The sequence below is a fragment of the Cyrtonyx montezumae genome, unplaced genomic scaffold (assembly GCF_038088225.1).
Source record: "Cyrtonyx montezumae isolate F1298 unplaced genomic scaffold, pur_monq_1.0 scaffold_13, whole genome shotgun sequence".
NCBI lineage: Eukaryota > Metazoa > Chordata > Aves > Galliformes > Odontophoridae > Cyrtonyx > Cyrtonyx montezumae.
In genome coordinates this window covers 1,537,010-1,554,247 of record NW_027071859.1, presented here as the reverse complement: position 1 = coordinate 1,554,247, position 17,238 = coordinate 1,537,010, and the positions used below count along the sequence as shown (strand labels likewise).

The following is a 17,238-nucleotide window of genomic DNA, read 5'->3' as shown; positions in this document are numbered from 1 at the left end:
AGGTGCGAGCCCTGACGTAGAGGAGGAAAAACGAAGTAAGGAAGAAGTCACTTTTTGGTGGCAAGAAACTGATCCACACCTGTTCCTGAGTTCAGATTTACATCTTTCTAAACAGCTCGCTCTTTGATCTCTGTATCTCTCCGTTTGATTGTGAGGGCTGAATCATCAGCTTTTGCTGCTTCTCCTTCTCTCCCACGTTTTCCCCGTGCTTCCCATGGCTTGGTGCAGAGCTCGGATTTATACCCGCGTTAGTGCTGCTCGCCCGATGGAAGCCCTGACTTCACCTTTTTGTCTGCATAATTTCTCTTAAATACCCTTCTGGATTCATAAGAATAAGTAAGCAGAGCTCTTGATGTGAATGCAGAAGTTGTTTGTCTGTGGTTTAGAGGCAGTCGCTCACTTTTACAAGCCCGAGCCGCAGCGCAGAGAGAATTCCTGTCCTTGGTGAGCGCAGCATCGTAACCTTAATCTTGTTGTCTCCCAATGCTTTAATCACAGTAGTACCCAACTGCAGAAGCACACACAGGCTGCTGAGTCCCCTTCCAGGCCCATCTCTGCTTTTTTGCCTTGCCCTCCCACATATGTCCATCTCATCCTTTTTTTTTGTCTCAGCTCTCATGTGTGAATAACAAAGCATGCACAGTTTGGACACACGGAGGCATTAGTGCCAGATGCCTTCCTGGCGAGGGAATTTAATAAAAGAGCACTACAATTAGTCCTCAGCTTCGGAAAGTGGATAGTTGAGACAGCTGAGGGCATAAAGGTAGGTGATAAAAAGTGCATTAAAGGATTTTGTAGCAGAGGGAGGATCTCTGTGAAGTCGGTTACATCTCTCTGGGGAAGGCACGAGCGTCGCTGGAACGTGTGACCTTACAGACATATTCTGTGTTCACTCCTGTCCTATGTAAATCGTTTCTTGAAAGCCCTGGGACTCGAGCGTGCATCACCCCGCTACAAAGCGATGCATTGTTTTACCAGGCTTCGTTAGTGTTCATTCATTAATGTTTCAGTTTGCTAGAATGCCAGCGAGGGAACAGAACCTGTTTCCCTTTCAAATGAGGTGCTTACCTGTTCCACGTAGGCGGGCTGGGAGGCGATGCCTTAGGAGTGCTCACAGCCCAGGTGGAAGCGCAGCTCTTTGTATTAAGGAGTGCATTTTTTTCCTGCCGTTGGTATCACGTTGAGGTATGTTTAGCATACACAGCTTTGCAGTGCTTCCCCGTGGGATGGGTTCACAGGGTCTTTGAAAACAGTACGTTTTGCTGGCCTGATTTTTAGCCATCAGTGGACTGATTTGGCACATAAACAGGATGGTAGCAGTGTAAGGCCAAAGGCTTCGTTCCAAGGCATTCAGAAAATCCCCTTAGCACCTTTGGTGGTTTCCAGTCGTACTCTGCTTCTTTTATATGGGTAACTGTGGTCTGAATGATCCTAGGTTTTCAGAGTCAGAACTAATTTCCATGAGAGGCTCATGCTAACAGTGGCCTACGATCCATCCCTGGATAACTGGTGGGTTTCCAGTAGGTGGAAATCCAGCTGGGATAAAGGGCTCACAGCACTCCAGACCTAAACAGGCAGTGTGGAGGCACTGTGCGCTCGGTAAGGATGTTGCTGTATGTCTGTACTGGGCTTATGTGCATGCCCTACACAGGCAAAAAGACCTCTGTACGGCTGGGATGAGCAGGACCCGACAAGCACTGGACAACCTCGGTACACCTTACTCCCCCACGGTGGCCATTCTCAAAAAATCCATGAACAGACCCATTTCCCAGCAAGGTGGGGGGAGGCACCTTCAGCTGCACCTCTCCACTGCATCTGAGACCAAACTCGGCCTCCTGGGACCTTTACACTTTTGCCACCACCACTGCCTCCACCTACAGAGAGATGAGTGCAGCCAGAGCGCAGCTATGCCTGGAAAAGCACTTTACACCAAGTGACAGTTATATTTCCTTCGAAAAATCCATGTCATATTTTGGTTCATGGGAGCTGGGACATTTTGAAGTTGTACTCTGGTAATGAATGATGTGCATCTCAGTCAGGTTTGGGGCAGATACACAGTTTGAGGCAGAGAGAAAGACCAATGAGTAGTTTTGACAGCCAAAGCTCTGTTCCACATTATGCCTTTTATATAAGCTGCTCTGTATTAGGCTTGAGGAAACAGCAGCAAGTTTGTGCTGCCATATATTGTTTGAGATCGGTGTCTTCAGAGTTCAACAAGAGGGAAAGCACGGGCAGCAGAAACGCACAGAGAGACAGGGAGAGAGGGGGAAAAAAAAGTGCTTGAGACCCAGTGAAGGAGCAGCTGAAAGGAGCAGGCAGGCCTGGGACTGCTGACTGTTTTATTGAGTCACTGCTGTACGCCCACCTTTTCCTGTCTCCAAGCAGTTTTCAGTTTTGATGATCTGACGTGACTAACGGTTGCATATCTAACAGATTACAACTGTCAGTGCGAGGCCGGCGGCCGCTGAGGATGTGCACCCGGGCTCCCCCAGCTCAGCCCCTGCTCTCGTGTTTAATGCTTCCTCGGCCGAGGGCTCCAGATGCTCTTGTGCAACGCCTGTGCGAGCTCCAGCTTCGAGAAGCACAGACGTGGGCTGACGGGGGAAGAGCGCGCGCACGCTGCGGTTTCTCACCGCCGCTGGAAAGCGGAGGGCTGCCCGAGTGCTCAGCACATAGAGGCAGGCATTCATAGGCAGGGAAAAATAGGTAATAATGATATCATCACATCAGCCCCGGCGCGAAGGGCAGGAGACGCTGGTTGCCCCTTCACACAGCTCCCAGGAGGAGAGTGCAGTCTTCCCTCATCTCACTGTAGCCGAGCGAAACGAACGCCACGATAAAGCTGTGCGAAGTGAATAACATGTGGCCACACTCTGCTCTCCATCCCGCAGCTGCAAAACTGGAGTACATTTTTAAATTAGCCGACCCGCTCTGGATCTGCACCACTTTCAATACAGAAAAGAATTTGGCTTGTCCTCGGCAGTGAATCACTTTTGTTCTGTCATTGCATGATGACCCATTATTAAATAAGGAACATTTAGATTGTCAACACATGGACATATTCTTGACGTAGAGTAAAACTGAAGGGGAGGAAAACTCCTATGGTCAGTTATGTTTTTAATTTTCACGATTGTGGTAACGACAGGGAATAATTCTAAACGTCTCCGATCCTTTACTGAACATGCATGTGACTGTTTTCATGTTGTAATCACTCATTCCTCTTTGTTGTGTTTTTTTTTTCCCCCTTTGTAGGGAAGAGCTTTACTTTGACAATAACTGTCCTGACAAATCCCCCCCAAGTCGCTACGTACCACAGAGCCATAAAGGTTACGGTGGATGGGCCGAGGGAGCCAAGAAGTGAGTATTACACTCCTATTTTTTGCACTTACGCCTGCTTCATTTTGTTAAACGGAGATCCATAAATGAAATCTGTGTCTCTGTCGAACGCCGGGCCTTGCTCGGCGGAATATGTAAGCGCATGCTTAATTTGGAGCCTGTTGGACCACACACATACTCGCATTAAACACACGCTGAAGTGCTTGGCTGAATTTGGGCAATCCCAAACCCGATCCTCATTCACATCAAGGTCTTGATACATTATCTGCCAGTGTAAAGGAGAGCTAAACCCACGGGGTTTATATATAATCTGATTTAGGCGTAATGGAGGCGGTCCTGCGACGGGACGGTTCCCTGAGCTGCCGCGAGCTTCCAGTGAAGACATTTACAGCTCAACAGGAGATTGATCTTACAGGATCAGTCCTAGCACGGAGGGAAAATATATAACACAGTGCCTTTTTGTTTGCCCTTAAATTCTTTTGCCATCAGATAATTAACGCACCTGGTTAATCTCATCATACCTGAAATTGATTTTCACCTATGGACTCATCACAGACCCCCGGGGGCCCAACAAAATAAGCTATAAGCACCGTGCATCGACAGCACGGCCTTTGTTCCTTATCTGTGCTCAGAAAGCATGCTGAACTGCAGCTTAGCCCATCAGATTGTCCCTCAGCACGCTGAGCTCGTAGCTGCACACCTTCCCACTCACTCAAACTCTGAGCAGCCGAGGATGGATGCTGATGCTGGATGGCCAGTACTTATAGATGCAGGCAAAGCCTGGTCAGTCCGTTGTGCTCGCTGCCTGTCTCCCTGTGTCACTCATTTCAGTGGTGACCGCTCTGATGTCTGCTGGGGTGCACTGATGAGCCAGCTCTGGAGTTTTTCCTTCACCTGACTAGAAGGAGCCTTTCTAAATGGATTGGATTAACCAGGGAGAGCCGTATTCAAATTGCATTTGGAGATTAAGAATTATTTGATGAATAACCACATTAAAAAAAAAAAATCCCTATTGTGAAGGCATCTCAAGTAATTGTTCTGCCTTTGATGTGCACGTACAAGTGAGCCCTATGAGAAGCTCTCAGGGAGCTGTGCTGCACACACCCCCGAGACAGAAGTAGGAGGCTGTGTGCAGTGAAGTATTCCTCGTGCTAATCCGTGCTGTGGTGCCATCTCCTGTGCTGCAGAGAGAGGGAAACCCAAGTGCTTTCTGTAAGAGCTGCCCAGCTGTAGTACCCCTCCTAGAGTAGCAGATGAGAAAAAGCAGCTAGCGGTGGAGAAATTCCATTCTGTAGGTACGCAGGCTGCTGTACTCTCACATCTGAGGTTTCTGTCTGTCACAGCAAAGGGATTTCCATCCTGTTGTCCCTCTTTAGCTGGATAGAGCAAATCTCAGAACGTGGGTAGCAAATTCAGTGGTGCAGTGGAGTAGACTGGAAATGCTGCAGCAGACGGCGTTGGCTGCTCAGCATGGCACAGAGAGAGAACCTTTGACTGGTCCTCCGAGGGGGACTAAGCTGTGCTGGTGATGTGTGAATTAAGAGAGAGGCTGTGTTAATGACGTTGCGTGAGATCTCCGTGTTCTGCCCCAGTTGTTTAGCCAACCTCTATGTACAGTCCCTATTTGCTGCCCCTGTAGATCTCAGCCGTAGCTAGGGATGCTTGGTAACTTAAAAAATCAGTTCTCGTAGCCCAGGTGGAGTTACTGTATCTTTCTTTCTGTCTTTATTTATTAAGAAAGCCCCTTTTAAGAGGCCTTGGATGTGAGAATTCCAGCTCCATAGTGAAGCTGTGTGCTGGGGTCAGCCTGGCTCTGCAGGTCGTGTCGCTGCAGTTCGATGCCTTAAAGGCAGTGATGTCTCTACAGTGACTTAATTAAATAATTAGTTATTAAATGTGAATTTTCAGGGGAAGGGCATCTGGAGAAGTACCGTGGGAGTTTCCTTGAAGTTCTGCTGCTTCTGGGAGCTCCCGTGCTCGTGCAGATTTATTACTGTTTGGCGGTAACCACTCACAAAGTGTGTCTGGCATTTACGTTGCATGAGGAAAATGAGATGGTTGGGGGCGGTGAGGAATTCAAGTCAACAAGTGGATCTGATAGCAAATGTGCTTTTCTTAACAAATTATGTATCGGCAAATAGTGCCCCTCTCTGCCAGGACCTGTATTTCACTCAGACATCTCAGGCATGTTCTCGTTTTCTTCTCCCTGGCAGCTCAACCAGAGCTGTCACATCACAAACAACTTTTCTCTTAATATACACATCTGGCGTTGGCAGTTGGACCAACTTCATAAGAGCACATGATCATCATTCATTACGAGATTAAAAAGTACCCCATGGCATCATTGATGTTTTCTAACTTTGATCTCTCGCAGTTGTGATTCATCTCAGTTATAAAACTTCCCTTTAAAGGAACACAACCGATGACTTATTAGAACCTTCATTCTAAGGAGCGTAAACATAAAATTATGCACGTCTCTACAAAATGTCATCTGCTTTGTTGCCAGCTTATCATTCTAAGACATGACATCATGCTTAAGGTCGTGAATTTGTAAGGCTTGTTTATAGGCAAGGCACTTTGACCTTCTGTTGGCGAGTTGGCTCTGGCAAACAAACGCAGCGTGTTTTCCAGCAGCAGTGGGAGCAGCAGCGATCCCATGACAGATATCACAGGGGCTGACATTAAGATGCTGCACAGTCGTGGCACGCAGTGACTCCCGTTGGTATTTTGGATGCTTCAGGATGTCAGGTTCTTCAGTGGGAGTTTGGTTGTAGAAGCATACAGCCTTCCCTCTCTGCTGTTATTCTGCAGTATTTCAATAGAGTCTAGGGTGCCAGGTTGCTCCATTAGGAAAATTTCTGTATGACCAAATCTCCTAATGATAATTATATGATAAAAGAATATATATTTTTTTCAGTCTACCTCTTTACTATCCAGGATCTGCTTTGTGGCACATCCCTCACACTGCATACGTTGCAGTGTGAGGGATGATGGAGTCAAGAGCCCTGTGTATAAAGTCTTTGGGAGTCTCTGGGAGATCCTGCCGACCTGCTTTCTCTCCCCATCTGCAGCATAAAGCCTCTGCCATCCGCAGCCCTTTGCCCACAGAGCTGCCTTCCAGCAGGGAGGGCTGAATGAGGTTTTGCTGAGAGCCACGTTGTCACAAGGCCATAACCAACCCACAGGTAGCAAGGTATAACCCAAAAGGAATTAAAGCAACCAAAAGCCCAACAGCCTTTTACCTAGCTCCCCTCGAGTGCTTTGCCTCCTTACAAATGCAGAACTAATGACTTGTCCTTCCACATCAGCCCACACGAGTCCTCCTCCCTGGTTATTTTAGGTGGGGGAGTCAGGAGGAAAGAAGGAGAAGTTTGTGTTTTTATATTTTGCCCAGCTTCAAATCTAATGACAGATAAGTCTCCCAAATCCCTGGCAGCACTCATGGAAAGGTCCCTCTGAGCTTGGGGCCGTGTGTTTCGGTTGGAGAAAACTGCTGCATCTCACTCCTCTCCCAAATATCTCCCTGCTGCCCTAGCTGCTAAGGTGCACCCACGGCGAAAGGTATGAGCAAACACCGCCTTGTTGCCTGTTGCTACAAAAGCCAACAAAAGGCAGCAGGAGCGCCTGGCCCGCGCTGTGTGAATGGCGTGGCCGGCTGGCTACGGAGCACAGATAAGCCATGGAGATGTTTGAGATTCCTAGACTTCAAACCATAGCAGCGTTGAGGAGGTTCTCTCTCTCTCTCTCTTCTTTCAAAGGCAGAGGGTGGAGGGATAAGGCTGGGGCTGATGGAATGTGCTTGTGAGCAGAGCAGCTTTAAATCTTTCAGTAGTTTTTCTTTTTTTTTTCCCCTTTCTTTTTGTTTTCTTTCTTTCCTTTTTTTTTTTTAACTTTATTTTTTTATTATTATTATTATTAATTTTTTTTTTTTTTGCGTTGACTGACTGTCGGGAGCTGGGCCGGCGGCCAAGCAGGAAATGACACATGGAGAGGCATTCGTGTTGTGCAACATTTGGTGGAACTGATGCAAGAATACATTGTCTGTTTACGCATTCCTTCCCTAACAGCCTGCATGGCAGTAATCTTATTCAGGGACACATGGCATGCTACAGCAAGGAGCTGGATCCTTAACATCTCTTCACGTGGAATTATCCCAGCACCTAAAATGTGCTGTCCCCAGCTTAGAATACTCTCCAGCTTGCCTTCCAAAACCATGATGCCAGTCCCCTTCCTTCCCAAGAGCACCCTGATTTTTGTGTCTCTGTGGTGGATGTGTGCGGTGCAGAGAGTCTGGAGGAGGAGAGGGAGTTTTACCAGCAGGTTGTGTACTCTGCACGTGTGCTTCACACCAGAACTGCAACAAAGCAGTTTTTGCAAGCAGGGACTGAACAGGGAAGCTTTCATCTGTATGAGCTTGGGCACAGCAGGGAGGTTTTAATCTAACTCGGAGCTCGTAGGATCAGGTCGGAAAAGATCTTAAAGATCGTCGAGTCCAACCACGACCTAAGCATACTACCCTCACTCTAACAGCCCTCTGCTAAATCATGTCCCTGAGAAAGAAAAAGTACTCCGAGGTTCTATGAAAAAGCCCCAGCTTTTCAGCTGAGCTGAGGTTAGAAGACCTGTGGCTGTGCTGGTGTCTCTCCCAGCAAGAAACCTGTACTGAAATCAGCTCCGGATCTCTGGCAGCGTAGCAAAACAAAGCAGGGCACAGTGGGCATCACGGTGGTTTGTAAATTGTTCTAAGTGACACTGCAAGGCTTAATGCTTTGTAAGAAATGAGGCAAAAGCTGATGATAGGGATGGAGAGCTGTTTGCCGTGGCCACGGTGCTGCAGGGGTTGGGTTCCCTGCTCTGAAGGTCTGCGCGGTGCTGGAGCAGAGCGGTGCCATGGGGCGATGCCCGGCCGAGCAGCATGGCCTGGCCTTGGCTCCCCAGCAAGGACCTTCCTCTCCAATTTCAGACGTGCAGCACTGGGCCCTTTTGGCATCGTAAATCCAAGACTGAGTATTGTTTGCTGTCGGTTCTCTTTGCTAGTGTGGTTGGAGAAAAATCTTATTAATTCTGCTCCGGAGAAGTGTTTCCAGAGGCTGTGAGTGACTGTGGGGGTGGGTTAGGGGCTCCTTGTGGAGCATTGCAGGGAGTACATGTGCCAGTGGTTCAGATTCATGTTGGAGATGGACATGGGACCCACAGAGCAGGGCTGCATGCTGCACCCCAGCCATGCTGCATGTCTCTGGAGCGATGTGAGGAGCAAGGGGCAGCCACTCCTCATCTGTCCACCGTGGCCACAGAGGGGCAGGGCCATAAACACTCACTGTGAGGGAAGAACGAAGGCAGTCAGAGTTGTGCCTTTCCCAGGGGCCATACCTTTCATCTGTTGCTGCAGCACATCGGGTGAGGTGGAAGCGACACTCAGTGCAGTCACTGCTGGAATTTATAAGGAGCAGTATATCAAATCACAGAATGGCCTGGGTTGAAAAGGACCTCGAAGATCATCCTGTTCCAACCCCCTGCCATGGGCAGCATCGCCAGCCACCAGAGCAGGCTGCCCAGAGCCACATCCAGCCTTGCCTTGAGTGCTCCAGGCATTCTGAAAGCTGAATGATCCGTGGGACACCAGCTGACTTTTACCATAAGAGGATGTGTCTGTGATGGCAGCTGAGCATGGATTCCCTATTAGAATGAGAGAGGGAAAAGGCTGTTAGAGGATTATGTAAAACAAGTGGGCAAGCCGGAGTGTAAAACCATCCCCTAAAATGTGCTCACCAAGAGTAGTGGTTTGTATTTGTCAAGTGAAAACAGATCATTTCCATTCTTTTGTAGACGGAATGCTGCTTCAGAACAGCCTAGTCCGTTTGGCATGTGGGATAACCGTTAACGCAGGATTTTGATGTATTGCAGCTATTGCTGTTTGCATTCAAAAGGTCTGTCCAAGCCACAAGTAAAAACACGGCTGCTTTGTGCTGTTGTAAGAGAGGCTTGCTTGCTGCCTCCATTAGGATATAGTTGGGAAGAGGAGTTTAACAAAGCAAATGAAGTCAGCAGCATGAGTGAGTGCACTCTACCTCCATATGGTGCAACTATAATGAAAGGAAAAGTGAAAGCAGTTTTTGGAAGTCTGGGAGACTGCTTCGCACAGATACTGTGGAGGAGGGGGTACATGGGGGCACTGAAATAGCTTTTCCTGGACTATTTTGTTGCATACTTTCCTTGAGGAAAATTAAGCATGTGTACACCTTCACTCTTGAAATGCTTTTAGCTTGGTGCTTTTTTTCTCCTACACTTCAACATTGCATCTCTTATATCCCTCTCTTCCCTTTTGAAAGAGGGTCGGGAAGCAGGGAGCAGGGCAGAGCTGTTTGGGAGGTGCTGCTTCAGAGGAACTAGAGTGCTGACATAGAAACTCCTTGCTAGCAATCGAAATATCTTTATACATTCTGTGTAAAGCTTATTTTATTCTCCGTATAAACTCCATTCTTCACTGGGACGTGGTCATCCCAGAAGTGAAAGGCAGGTGGTGATGTCATCAGACAAGCAATGCAGAAGAGAAAACAAGGAAGAACATCATATTCAACTGAAACTTCAGGGGAAGAAGCTTAGTGATGACTCACGCTGCAGTGTTTGGGGTGCCAGAACTCTTTATTCTTACAAAGGTGCCCGGGCTCCTTGACGCATGTGTCTGCTCAGATGTATTATTATGTGTGTCATGTGCAGTAGAGCACAGTTCTGAGCACAGAGCTGTCACTGCCCTGGGAAGATAGTGGTCACTGTTGGCTGGGGGTGGCTTCCAGCTCTCCAAACACTAGGCATGTTGAGTAGGTTTCTCCTGTACTCAACAAAAAGACACTGGCACTCACCTGGAGTGATTCATCCCATCTATCTTAATACCTGTCTTCAAGTGGAATTAATTGCCCTTGAGGGGTGTCCATCCCTCTCCATTGATTATAAATGGAGGCTAGATGACTAGCCTAGACTAGGCACTGTGTTTTTGAGATGGCTGAAGTCAGATGAAATAGTGAGATACTGTAGTCAGAGTGTACCAAAGCACTGCTATTAAGTTTGGATAACCTGGCTAGCTTGAAGGCAGGTAGCCCAGCAACAGCTGCACAGCAGCAAATACAGAGCTCAGCGTGGATTCACCATCTGCCCAGCTTCCTGGGTGGATAGTTTCTCTTTTCATGAACAGTGAACTGTCCGTGCTACATTTCTGATAATGCAAGGATTTGTTTAAAGCTGACTTCGAAGTGTCTGTATAGCTGCCATAATGAGTGCAATACACGTCTTCAGAAATGATGCTATCTACATCTTTTATCTCTTCTGTAGGATTTAAGCAAACAAATGCTACTCAGATCCCATTCAGCTTGTCTTGTGTGAACTGTTCTGATTAAAACTCAAGTTATTTAGCTCTGGGCATAGTATTCAATAAGATTCGCACCCCAGCTGAAGTATTGCAGCTGCATAGGAAACACCATAAAGATTAAAATCCATCTTGTAGGTGTTATCTACAAAGAATATTGGGGAGCATATTTAAAGATTTTCCTCCAGTGTTCCTCATTCACATCAGAATACATTAATAGTTCTTTCCTTATCCAGACTTACACGCTGCCTATTCCCCTTTGCTACTGAGATGTGATCTTTCCCACAGTGTGCAAAGGCAAACCCTTTTACCTGATTATTGCCAGCGTAAATGCTTTTTGCCTTCATCACTCTTCAGACTCTCTTACAGGCTTTGTGAACTTTACTCCCACTCTGTAATACCTTGCTTCTGCAGTAGCCCTGCTAATTTCAATTCTGGATGCCAAATAGCTATTAATCAGTGCACTTACAGGTAAAGAATCTGCTTTGTGCCTGTCTGTAATCCATGTGAGTAATGCCAATTAGTTGTCTGCTTCCTTAAATCTTCATATAATTGCCTATTCCTGGATTCCCAAAGTGGTAGGCATGGTCTTAAATGTCCTGTGCAGTCAGAGGCAGTTGGTGAAGTTTTTTTTTTCATGTTCTTAGAGCTCAACAAGAAAATCATCACCTGCACAAACACCACAGAAGTGCACTGTGGAAGAGATGGATGAGGCCAGGGGTTGTTTTTGTAATTTAATTTGACAGAAGCAGTTCCGTATCTCATTATGTTCCAGATTATCAATTCATACATGGTAAGAGAGGCAGATAGTTATGTTTGAGATTTTCCCATTGTTGCAGAGTCTTCTTGGGAAGGAATATTTGCAGGCACTGTTGTCGTGCCAGGTTTGTTTGTGTACATATGGTAAATTCTAGATTAAATTTCCAAGAGAAGCCCAGTGTTAAGTGGGTAGAATGAAAAGGGATCAGAAATCCAGAGTTTGCCTGTCAAAAGTGGATGGTATTCTCGACTACTTGGTGTCTTTTGAAAATTCAGATCATGGAATCTGAATCAATGGCTTGGTTTGAAGGTGGTCACAGGGACCAAGTCCCAATCCCCTGCCTCAGGCAGGGCCACCAGCCTCCAGATCTGGCACTAGACCAGGCTGCCCAGGGCTCCATCCAACCTGCTCTTGAACACCTCCATGTATGGGGGCATCCACTGCCTCTCTGGGAAGCCTGGACCAAACAACCAGGTTGATTCCAGGCTTCTACGACACCAATCCGTTCCTCTTGTGATCATAAACTAGATCTGTTGAACTTGTTTGTTGTTCTTTTTTTTAATTATTATTATTGTCACACTGTGTCCTTTGTTCTTTGACCTTTGTTCTTTGACCACGCTTGTAGTGCTGGATGCTGAAGAAGGCTCAGTGATAGAGCTGGTAATGTAATTCGTTCCTTGTTTTAATGCATCAACTAAACAGTCCAAATAAAAGTCATTTTTGTAAAGAGAAGTGAAGAAAATTTGCAAGGAGAAGCAGGGTGGGTTGGTTGTCCTTCAGCTGTCTGAAACCTAGGTATGATGTTGTAGTTCATCACCTCAGTCCCGTTACAGTCAGAAGACTAAAACAGGCATGTTCATAGGCTGATTTATCCCACCTCTGGAGGTGAACGTTACTATTTTATAAACGGTTTGAAAGGGGACTTTAAAGCCCATTTTTTCCACAGTCACATTGGAAGGCTGCACTTTGAAGTTTACCACAATTTAGGATGTAGGTGAGCCCCCCCCATGTCAAACATAAATAACTGTTGAGCAGTCTTTCGTGTTTTCCTCTTCCATGCCTGCTTGGTTGAAGCTCCTGGGCAGTATGCAGAAATGTACAGCCCGGTGTGAAGCATTGCTTTTCCTCATGCTGGTGTTCTTGTTACTGCTGCTTTCCCAGCTCAGCAGCAGTCTGCCTTTATATGGCAGCCTCCTCAGCTTCATGACGGAGGCAGGCGGTTTAATTAACCTTTATCTTTTGCTTTTGAAGAATGAGCCTGGGGTGTACGTACTGCTGATTTGAAGGGGTCTCATGCAGTAGTATTCATTGCCCGTGATAACAGCCACAGTGATGAGCATCCCTGAGAATTAGGACTGCAGACTTACAGCACAGGAAGCACACTCACATTCCGTGTTTCTGTAGGATCTGTGCTTTACTTGTACTGTGCATGCTTTCTTACTATGCATGCTTACCTGTGTGTTTACTTCCACCCTTCTCAATCTTTACCACTCCAGAAAGACACAGATGGCACCAAAAGAAAAACCTGATAGCATCTGCCTTTATTATATCCTTATTATAGACAGATATGAGAGTAGTGAGGAGTCTGACTTCCCAAACTCCAGATGAGAATGTCTGTTCTTTAGGCACAGCTCAAGGGTGAAGGAAGCTTTCTGAGAAGCATATTGACTTTGTATGAGGCACAAAGTAAACACCTTGCTAGATATACACAAGCCGTGCTGCATTAAAAATTAAAATGAGTGTTATTTTCTCTGTAGTCAGTTGATGAAAAAGGGAATGAAGAGTAGATTTTAAGGTAGGTAACACAAGAATACTCATGCATCAGATAAGTAATATTGTGCTGATATAGAAGTAAATATGATAGAAAAAAAATGGCAGGTCTCTCTAGCTCCTAGGTTGTACTTTATACGTGTGCTACAGACAAAAACTACATGTCAGAGCACTCAGAATTTGGAACTGTCAGTGTTACAGTTATCAGTGCAACTTGAAGCCACCTCTTTTAAGTGTGCATGACAGAGCAGAGTGTGCTGATTTATCCATCAGACAGCAGTGTTCTGTAGCAGTGAATTTGCCCACTTACTGTTATCCCAGACCTTCACGTAGTCCCATAACGAAGAGAATTCAGTTGAAAAGTGCCTGCTAATCCTAGGCGCCCCGTTTGAGACACACGGGATCTCGTTTCTCATAGCTCTTAAGCATAGATAGTAGTTTACATGTTCCAAGTGCAGCTCTTGGTTGGAGTTGAGGTGAGTGGTTAATGCATCTGAGGTACAGACCTGAAGCTTTCCTATCCAGAAGTATGAGCACAGAGCGAATATGGTCTGTGAGCACTTTATTCTGAGCAACTGAACCACTGTCATGACAGCAAGTTGTGTCAGGAGCATAAGATCTGAGAGCCCCAGGCTCCCTTTGTCAAGCTGCAAAGAATCAGCTGATAAATGGGAATGGCTTCGGTGGCCTCAAGTTGCACCAGAGAAGGTGCAGGTTGGGTATTAGGAAAATTGCTTCTCAGGAGTGATCAGGTGCTGGAATGGGCTGCAGTGGTGAGTCACTGCCCTGGAGGTGTTCAAGAAACGTGTAGATGTTGTGTTGAGGGCCATGGTTTGGTGGGAAATGTTGGTGTCAGGTGCACAGTTGGACTGGATGATCTCGGAGGTCTTTTCCAACCTTGGTGATTTTGTGATAAAACCTCAGGAACTGGTATTCTGCAAGATGTTATTTTACCAAAGCTGGGTGGATTGCCATGGAGGTTGCACAAGGCACGTTTGTGACAAAAGAGCCAACCTGTGGAGCCAAAATACAGCGATAAAAAGTCCCTTTCAAGAAATGATCACTAAACATGTTCTTCGAGGTGCTGTGTTTTCCTTAGGCTCGTTTCCAGGAGTGTCTGAGCCATGTGGGGCAAAGCTGAAGGAATATGCTTCTCCCTCATGGAAGAACAAATGGAATCCAAACAGTCAAACATTGCAAGCATTGTTTGGCAACTACAGTAGCACTGCTACCAGCACTGCCTCTAATGTATTTAGTCTAGAGTTGTTAAATTGCACTGAGGAGCGACCCATTAGCCTCAAGGGGAGTTCTGTGGGGGCATGACCCAGGCAGTGGGCAGCCTCTCCTCATGGGTGTCCATCTCCAGCATGAGCCAGAGTCTGATACAGCTTCGGTCTCAGCTCTGAGGATGGAGGAGGCAGCACCCTGCAGCAAGGGCCACCTCATCCTGCAGGCAGTCGGGGCTGGAAGGCCTCGAGGCACCTGTGTTTGGCAGGGCTCTCCTTCCCCACCCTGCTCCTCTTCAGAGAGACCATTTGGTGCGTGTGCACTTCATTTCAATTGGCACGATGTGTGCAGACGTTACAGGCTGTAACACACCCAGAGCTGGGAGGGATCTGTGCAGCAGACCGTGACTGTTGCATCGCGCCCGGCGTGCGGGGCCCGGCCTCGCTGCGGCTGCTGCACCCCTCCACGGCACGGGCAGGGCTGTCAGCTTCCATTTGCTTCTGGAAGGGAATTTTTTAGGGAAGAAAACAAACAAAGCTGTCTTTAAGGACAGCCGTAGGAAGTGAATGTTGAAAGACACCAAACTGTGCCCTGAATTGGTTGTGCACTGGGGAACAAGCCTGCTTTATCTCAGTGAGGAGCAGCCGTCCTCCGTGCCCCACACTGGGCCCGGTCGAGAGGCAGTGTTGGTGCTGAGGAGCAGCTCTAGGAAGAGTATGCAAAGGAAGGCACCTGGCTCTGTGGGCTGTAGGAAATGGACAGACTTTGCCCTTTGTGGTATCTCGTGCTTTCAGCAAGCTCCAGCTTGGTCAAAGAGAGAGCAAGGCTGGTGAGAAACGCTCCAGGAAAACACAAGATGTGATGCTGCAGGGAGCTTGCAGCTCCTCAAACCATCAGTCACTGGAAGAGGGCTTGGGCAGTGAGAGGTCTGCTGTGGCTTAGGGTGGTTGTCCTGAAGTTAAAGCAGCCGTTTATTGGAGACAGACGGATGGCGATGCTGGGCGAAAAGCACCTTCACAGTCGGCTTTATTTTCCTCCCTGCTACAACTTTGTTTGAGCTTTTCCTATTTCTTTCACTCTCCCGGTGTTCCCATCCTTAGGAGCCAAGCAGCTGAGGGCTGAAAGAGAAGCACTGTCAGGAGGGTGATTAAAACAGGGATTGATGCAGCCGGGAGCCAGGGTTCAGTAACCTCTCTGGGCCTGCGCTTTGGTGCTGTGTCAGATACAGTAGCTTTAACCATGCGAGTCGAGTTCATGCGTTTTTTATTGTCTCTTTCTGCCAAAAAGCGTTGACCCCGGAGTAGCCGCACTGTGTAAGTGGTCTGCAGTGGAAGGCAGCACGTTCTGAAAGCCATTTACGTTCCCTCTTTAATTTGTCACTCATGGGTCGTATCTTTCGACTTGTACATTTTTAAATTAGTTCAGTGTGCCCCGAGCTCTGCTTCCAGAATCTGAGCTGAAAACTTCCCAACTTTACGAGTTATTAAAAAAATTCCAGAGCCCTCACTCAATTTACATCCAGTGTGCAGAACAACTTGACGTTATTAGAAGGCTTCACATTTTTATAAGGACGCAAGGTTAGGGAGAGATTAGATTTTAGGGGTCATATGCAATAAGGAACAATTGCGTGTACATGGTCGTGCCTTCAAAGAGGATCCCATCGAGTGAAATTTGGCCCAAAATTTATAAGGAAAAAAAATTGGCATATCAAATGGCCTGGTCAAAATCAAATGGGTTTTCCAACATAAATTCCATTAAAAGTGAAGCCAGACCCAGCAAATGCTTGAGATCTCCCATATGGACTGAAGAATAGTTTTACGTTGGAGCACAATGCAGTTTTTTGGAGCATGTTTGAGACTGCTCCTGTTTTGGAAGCCTGCTCATGGCTCGTAGTTGTAGTTGAGGCTGGAAAGGACCTCCAGGTCATCTGGTGTGAGCCCTGCTTCTGTGTCACTTGGTGGTGCAATTTAAAATAGCAGATGTTCCAGCTTAGGGCAGTGGAAGCTGGACATTATGTTCCCTTGGTCTCAATTCCTCTTACCTGAAGTATGAATCAGTGTTTGTTAGCTGCAGCTGTGGCTTTCTTTTTCACAGAGAGGGTGACATTGCACTGGAACAGGCTGCCCACAGAGCTGGTGGAGTCTCCTCTGGAGATGCTCAGTACAGCTGTGCACCCTGGGCTGGGAGCTGCTTTGGCAGGGGGTTGGACTCCATGATCTCTGGAGGTCCCTTCCACTACAGTTCCGTGACTTAAGGTATATTCCCAGACAAGGTCTATCACCATGTGAGTTAGAAAGACTCAATTTTCCCTGATACACAAAAAGATATTTTGATTTGATTTGATTTGATTTGATTTGATTTGATTCCACCCTCGAGATGGGACGTGGTGTATTTTCCACCCTGAGAACCACGAGCCCTTGGCACACATACCCACCCTGCACTGGGATCTCAGAGCAGCGTGGCTCTCAGGCAGCAGTCTGTGGCTCCTTCAGCCGCCTGCAGGTGTGGCGGGGGGTAAGGGCTGGCTGCTGGGACTGAGCCTGTCCTCACATCAGCCATTGCTCAGAGCTCACTAACAGAGTGCCAAGTTCAGGCTCAGCCCATGGCTGCTCAGGAGCTTTGTGCGAGTGAGGTCTGCCTTGCAGCGCAGACTGGAGAGGTGGGAACCAGACAAAACAGTGTGAAAAGATGAAACTAACACCCGTGGTGCCTTCACTCCCACATTAATGTCATACCCGTATCACTGCGCTGACTGCTGATGTGATGGCAGTCGGGCACACGTGTG

The 17,238-nt window shown here is 47.3% G+C and overlaps 1 protein-coding gene across 3 annotated transcripts in view; it reads left to right on the top strand.

Moving 5' to 3' along the window:
• RUNX2 (RUNX family transcription factor 2) overlaps positions 1-17,238 on the top strand; it is a 199,130-nt gene that overhangs the window by 64,256 nt on the left and 117,636 nt on the right. For all 3 annotated transcript variants that reach the window (XM_065730431.1, XM_065730429.1, XM_065730428.1), the window contains exon 4: positions 3,253-3,357. In XM_065730431.1, coding sequence (XP_065586503.1) covers positions 3,253-3,357 — 105 coding nt within the window. The remainder of the gene's footprint in view (positions 1-3,252; positions 3,358-17,238) is intronic.